The sequence below is a fragment of the Suillus paluster genome (genome assembly GCF_016628075.1).
Source record: "Suillus paluster strain FC165 chromosome Unknown EDB91scaffold_144, whole genome shotgun sequence".
Taxonomy (NCBI): Eukaryota; Fungi; Basidiomycota; class Agaricomycetes; order Boletales; family Suillaceae; genus Suillus; species Suillus paluster.
In genome coordinates, this window is record NW_024537704.1 from 654 (window position 1) to 7,803 (window position 7,150).

The 7,150-nt window shown below is 45.8% G+C and overlaps 1 protein-coding gene across 1 annotated transcript; it reads left to right on the forward strand.

The window, feature by feature from the left end:
• Positions 1-473: 473 nt before the first annotated feature.
• Positions 474-2,743, forward strand: EDB91DRAFT_1270706 (cytochrome P450; the record flags this gene model as incomplete). The annotated part of the gene is made up of 14 exons (XM_041324570.1): positions 474-705; positions 766-895; positions 948-1,133; positions 1,196-1,347; positions 1,406-1,518; positions 1,570-1,675; positions 1,734-1,747; positions 1,807-1,996; positions 2,049-2,105; positions 2,159-2,183; positions 2,233-2,355; positions 2,407-2,420; positions 2,473-2,605; positions 2,659-2,743. 14 exons carry the CDS (start codon positions 474-476, stop codon positions 2,741-2,743), a joined length of 1,560 nt encoding a protein of 519 aa, XP_041170145.1.
• Between the last annotated feature and the right edge of the window lie 4,407 nt (positions 2,744-7,150).

Consider the following 7,150-nt stretch of genomic DNA (forward strand, 5'->3'; position numbering starts at 1 on the left):
ATCACCTTCAAGTCACCATAAGTGTTGTTAAGAAAATTTCCTTTTTTCCTGATGCAGGCCGGAACATCACTAGTTCAGACACATCCACTACTTACCACTCTCGTATCCTCAAAAGACCATGGTTACTTATGACCTGCTACGGCAGATGCCTTTCACTAGACGATGCCGTAATTTAAGGTTACTGGGTGCGGTGGCATGTCCTGTTCAACTTAGAGGGCCGGTCTCACGAGGTGTAAGCCCGTTGGCTTACCTGAGTTCCAATAATCAGCATAAATACTGTCCGCGATAATGAAGTGTGAGCTAAATTTCATTATCACTGCCTTTTGGCGTAACCGTCAAGGAACGACAGTCTTGACCTACTTACAGTGAGCAACTTAAACCCTTTTGCTACATTTTTGAGCGAATACAGTCCTTAACAAATGTCTTCTTCCTGGGTTCAGAATTCCTCTATCTCCTTGATAAGGCGAACGAACATGTCTTGGCTTCGACTAGAACCCCGGGCCCTGCCCATGCTCTACACTCATATTCTCGCTGTAGGGATCCTGAGTATTATTTTTCTGGTTGCTGCTTTGCGTCTAACTCGCAGACGTGTCTACCCTTTACCTCTGCCGCCTGGCCCTCGTCACTTACCATTTTTGGGTAATGCTCTCCAATTGGACACAGAACGGCCTTGGCTCACCTATACTATGTGGGGAAAGATGTATGGTCGGTAGACCGATAACCGCTTCGTCAAATGCTTCGATTTCATTTCATACTTGATCATAGGAAATATTATTCATTCCCGGGTTCTTGGGATCGACTTCATCATCATCAACTCCGAATCGATTGCGCGAGAGTTGTTGGACAAGCGTTCTGCGATCTATTCGGATCGCCCTGTCATTCCCACCAATGAATTGTATGTCTTGCTGGTCATCGTTCAGCCAGTTTTTGATCAGCTGACGAGGCAGAGCTGGGCTGGATTTCAACACTGTGCTCCTTCCGTATGGCGAGACTTGGCGACGACATCGCAAGATCTTCCATCAAGTCCTCAGGGCCGAAGCCTCTGTCTCATACCGCGAGATGTACTCTCGCCACGCCAATGAACTAGTCATCAATCTTTTGAATACTAGTGACTTGCATAAACACACTCAAGCGTTGGTGCCCAATTCATTGGTTTTGTGACGTCTGGTCCAGTTAACGCCAAAAACTGTGACAGATATGCGGCATCCCTGATCATGACCGTGACATACGGACACACTGCTCACGGAAACGAAGACCCATTTCTTGCCCGCGCGAGTGAACTCGCTGATATTGGCAAACGTGTTATTTCTCCCGAGAAAGCTGTCATGTTCACAGCCTTTCCTTTTCGTAAGTGCGCCGATGCTGTCGATGACGTCGATTTGAACCTTCAGCACGTCGGTTGCAGTCGAAAAGCTGCCAAATTGGTGCTTTGGTGGAGCCTTTGCATCAATGGGACGAACTAGAGAATTATCTCAGCAGCTTTTGAACGAGCCCTTTAACGAGGTGAAGGCACAGATGGTACGTTTGCGCATTGAGGATGGACGTTTTGCCTGATCTGCTTGCCTGTAGGCGAATGGTACTGCGTCGCATTCATTGGTCGCCGACTTCCTCAGTCAAGCTGACGACAACGCTGACGAAGACACGATGAAGGCAGTTGCGTTGACGGCGTACACAGGTAAGAGTTTTTTTCAGCAGGACGGGACTCATCATTTGACGCGGATACCGCATCTCAGCCGGTATAGACACAGTGAGGCATTACTTTGAGAGTGCCAATCATCGCTTCCCCCTCACCTTGATGTCCCACAGACTATGTCCACATTGCAGACATTCCTGTTGGCTATGGTACTCTATCCTGACGTCCAAGCCCAGGCTCGAGCAGAAATAAATCAAGTCGTGAGGCATGATAAAATGCCATGCCTTGATGATAGGGCTTCACTACCCTACCTTGATGCCATTCTCCGTGAGATCCTGAGATGGTATCCTATCGTCCCTCTAGGTCGACCTGCAGTAATATAACCTTGCGTTTGCATGGCTGACCCCTTTCACAGGAGCACCACATGCGGCATTAAATGATGATAATTACGGCGGGTACTTTATACCCAAAGGTTTGAAGTCGTATGTGTCAAGGTTGCCGTTGACTTACCATCAGTTCGATTAGGTGCGATGGTAACGGTTAACCAGTGGTATGATGCGGTGCAGTGCATCCAATTGCTTGAGCTGAGCATGACTCAGGGCACTGTCTCGGGACGAAGACTTGTTTCCAGATGCATCGCGCTTCGATCCTAGTCGCCATCTGACAGCTGGTGGGCAGCTGAAGGATTATTTCGTCAATCATTCTGCCTTTGGTCATGGCAGGTAAATAACCCACACTTACTATCATTTTGAGTTGTTCACTGACTCATACAGGCGCATTTGTCCTGGTAGGCTAATGGTTCATCTGGCAATATTGGGAATTACATATACCCTTGGCAGGTCGTTGGTTTGCGGAGAACGGTCTGTGGACAGCGACTGCTGCCATACTCGCTGTCTTGCGCATCGATCATGCTAAGGACTCTAACGGAGACAGGATTGAGGTGAAACCGGAATTTACCACAGGCGTGGTGATGTAAGTGACTTAGAATGTATGCTCGAAATTTGCGGCTAACTTTGAGTCTGAAGTCGACCGAAACCTTTTCGGTGCTCGTTTGAGAGCGTGAATACAGCGAGAGAAGAGCAGCTTCGAGCGATGATGAATTTGAAGTAGACACTTGGTGGTGTATTTTCGATATCTATTACGACATATTCCTGGACCCGATTAGGGTACCAGGTATAACGAATAGTTTCTCTGTGACCAGTCCCGTGCCGGGTCGCTTTTCATGTTTGTCGTTATTATTTATTTTCGTTGTGCCACTTGTCTTTTCTCCTATTTTCCCGCTCCACTTTGCTCATCCTTTCCTTGGACCGCTCTTCCCTTGTACCTCCGGTATCGCTCGTTGTTTCTGATCTCCAGCTCGTCGATGATGGAGTATCTGTTGTGTCCACCTGTCTTCTGTGCAGGCTTTTTGAGTGTTGTGGAGTATCACAGGTGCGGTTTACCGCTGCTCAGCAGTTTCCTGTTGGAGTCTTGCTCTTAGTATCTGCTCCCACCGTTCGTCATGTTATTGATCATTTCCCAAGGCTCACGTGTGATAATTTTATCGAGATGTATTGCCTTCACTCCATTCGGGTTGCCACGTCGGATTCTCGTGGTTATATCTGGGATTAGAGTTTAAAAGAAAAAGACCGCAGTCGGACCGGGACCGGACTTTTTTTGAACCGGACCGCGGTTGCGGTCTTGTCACCAACAAAACTTCAGGGGTTGCGGTTGCCTCATTATACCAAAGAAAAAAAGACCGACTTTAAACCGACTGCAACCGGTCTTTTTAAAACCGGTTGCCTACAGGCAGGGCACACTTGTATATACACTGTATAGCTAAAACATGACATAAAACTCAGTCTATGACTACATCAACCTCATTGCAATCATCTTCAGACATTGCGGCATCGAGTTGAAGCAATTCAACATACTCATCAAGTAAAACTTCCTCAGTGACAGCCGAATTTGTAGCAATGCAATCAATGACTGAACTTCGCTACCAAAATTTAAGGATTTGAAGTTGTTCAAACCGCTCGGCACCTAGTCAGGAGCGCCTGTCAGTCGCAGTCTGCCTGCTACCTGAGAATATGTGTTTGCAAGGCACCGAAGATGCAGGGACAGTGCAGATATCCATTGCGATGCAGGCAAGAACAGGGTAGATAGTGGCATTCTTCTGAATTAAATTATTGTTATGTTAGTATGACACATGACAGATTGTAATTGATACATACTGACCACCACTCGATGATATTCGTATCCTTCGAGACATTGTCAGGCATGTCAGCGAGATAACGGCGAAGTTCGGCACGCCAGCCTGAATGATATTGGTCGCTGGCCTTCTCCACCAGCTCACAACGATGACGGTCATATTCTGATTCAATGCTAGCAGTGTTACAAGAGATGCCGCCAGTGGAAGAACCCAGAGACACTGATGGAGTTGTTGGTTTCGCACGTTGGGAATATTCTTGCATGGTTGCCTTGATGACTTGTAGGGCCTCATCGTACCAATCAATAGTGTTTGGATTTCCGGCAGCACGCTCCTTCGCCTGCTCTTCAGGCCTGCCCCACTGCATCTTGATGTATGTCAGCTTGTAATATGGGTGGAGAACTAAATATGGTGTCAGCAATACTATGTAGACGTGCAAGTAAATATCATTTACCGAGCGCAAGAACATACACAGGCTTGTCGTCAAACTTCCGGTAGTATTTTCCGATCTTGTCGAGGCCAGCCTGGATGGCATCCTTGTAGATCTCATACTTCGGTAAATCGCGTTTCATCTCCCATGCGGTCTGGAGTTCCTCAATTGCTGGAATGGCGCGCCACAGTGTTGGCTGTGTTTCTGATGAAAAATATTGTTGAATGTTATTAGCGTCCTATAAAACAATAGTCAGTATATGAGAGAAATAAGAAAATGATGACTTACAGCAATGATTTCGCGTGCGTCATTTACGCACTCCCAATCCACATTCTTGAATGTAAATGCTGTCCATGGGATGTTCTTGACCAGTTTCCTGTTGCGCCAAATGACTGTGACTGGCCCAAAGAGCTCATCCGCTGTGCTGATGAATATGTTGATGACCTGTGTGATGTAATTTGGTAAGCATCGACAATGAATAGTGTAAACATACCTGTTGTAGTGCATATGCACGCCCGAGCATTCCATCCACAGTGCCCCACCTGACATTGCTGTGTAATGGAATCTTGAGGGTATTCTCCAGGCTGCAGTTCTTTTGAAGTGTCTCAAAATAGTCTATCCGCTGTCCAGAACACTGAATCTGTGTAGTATATGTATATTAGTAGAATGAACGGACATAAAAAAACCAAACAAACCTTGATAGCAATGGTGCGCACTGCGGCAACAACATCTAATGAGTTGCCAAGGACATGATTGTTGCGATCATTGGGGTCGAATTCCCATATCGCCTGTGCTGGTTCTGACGTTAGCAATTCGCTGTGATTACTGACATGATAGCAACAACGCCAAGGTTAACAACATGTGCGAGACAAGGGAGACGATGTTGGAGTGTGTCAAATGAATATATCCATCAGCGATGGAAGATGCTCTCGATCTTTGCACATGCTGTGTCATTATTGGAAGTATTGTCTGCAGTGACACAAAAAAGCTGCAGAGTGGTTGAGTTGACATATATATGCATGAGTTAGAACTTGTGTACCTTCGATGACTGACCAGACACAATCCCTGCACGTTCACACAGTCCAACAAAGTAGTGTCCTAAGTTTTCTCCACTATGAGCACCTGATATACCTTTGAATGCAACCACCTGTGACCACAGTGTCCATGTACCAGTCTTCATATCAGCGTGTATCCAGTGTGCAGTGAGACCAAAAAAGGCAGCCTTTGTCTGCTCAACAGACCAGAGGTCTGTTGTTGTTGAGATGCAACCGCTATTTGAAGACTATGAGGCGAATAGATTTAGTTAGTGTAGCTTGTTAAATTAAACATGACTTACTTGGATTTCAGACTTGATTTGCGTGAAGAAATCAAGGAAGGAGTTATGAATGAACACTGTAATATCATGTGTTGAGGGAATATTGGCCTTAGTTGCAGAAGGACGCATTGCAACAAGACAGTTTCTAAATGTGGCTTTGTTTACTACAGCCAGTGACTTTGCAACTTTGGAATCAGTGCAATCTAGTTACCAACCATCAATCATCAACACTCACCTGATTATCACAGATGACAAACTCTGCAACTGTACGGAGCACATCAGTTCCTTGAGAAATTGGGCAAATCTGTTTTCTTCTGGAACATCTTTGTGAGGTGCTTCTGACCACTTTTATTCGCCTGTTCCTGTTCTTGCACCAATGAATGTGGAACTGCATAATGGTGCTCACACAGTCCCATCTCCGTGCATTTCTTCTGGTACACCCATAATGGCTGCGAATATGTTGATGGCAGCTCGAATTACTCCCAACATGAAAAGTCTTTCAGTTTTCCATGTGCGGCAACAAATTTTGGATTCGCTCTTGATCATTGTATCTCAGGTAAGTATTTAAAAAGATTCTTGAATGCTATCACTTACTTGCATATATTGCACCAGCACCCTCTCTTCTGCTCTACCCCGCCATCTGAATTGATGAACTTTACTGGTACACTTCTCTGAAAATACTGTGAGTAGGTCCTCCAGCATATTTGTTTTTGGGTTTCAGTGCCTTCAGGCAGTGCGGCCGTGCATCATGCCTATCTTCAGGACCATCATCACTGTCCTGTTTTTGCAACTGAGCTAATGATTTATTTCAGGGTAATAAGAGACCAACCTCGTCTCTCTCATCCTGCTCTTTACCACTTGGATTAGATATCTCCTCAAATTCAGTGCCATTATCTTGTGTGGCTTCAATGCCAACCATATCCAGTGTCTCGTCTTCAGGTCCACTATCTTCGACAACTTCAACAGCCGCCTGGCTCTGGCGCCATGTGCGCGCTTAGGTCGCCACCTTCTTTTTTGAGGTATGGCGCATCTCTTTGATGATACTATCATCTGACCCGGATGGTGATTCTTCCTCACTACTAGCTGCCTTCTTTCGCTTTCCCACATGCTTTGGGGATGCCTTGGACTTTGGTGGGTGAGACCATGTGTTGTTACTGAGAATGTGACGAAGCCATTGCTGCAGCCTTTTCAGAAGGTTTTTTAGGATGAGAAGATTTACGATACATGATGGTGGTAGGGCTTGGTGGATATAGCAGAGTAGTGGGCTAGGTTGCTTGACTATATACATATCATGTTACCAATGTGTTAATTTACATATTGAAAGGTCGGTTGAAACCGGTTTTAATGGTCTTTGAACTGGTTGCACTCCTGACCGGTCCAAGACTGACTGTGAGACACTTCTGATCAGCGAAGACCGGTTTCTGTTGGTCCGATTTGAGTCTGACCATAGTAACACTAAATTAAGGACCGGTTCGAGTCCGGTTGCATCAAAATTAGGCAAAAAACCGGACTTAACCGGACTTTTAAATTCTAGGTATATGACATTGACAAGAGATCAGACTCAAGTCCGGAGAAGCAGGAATG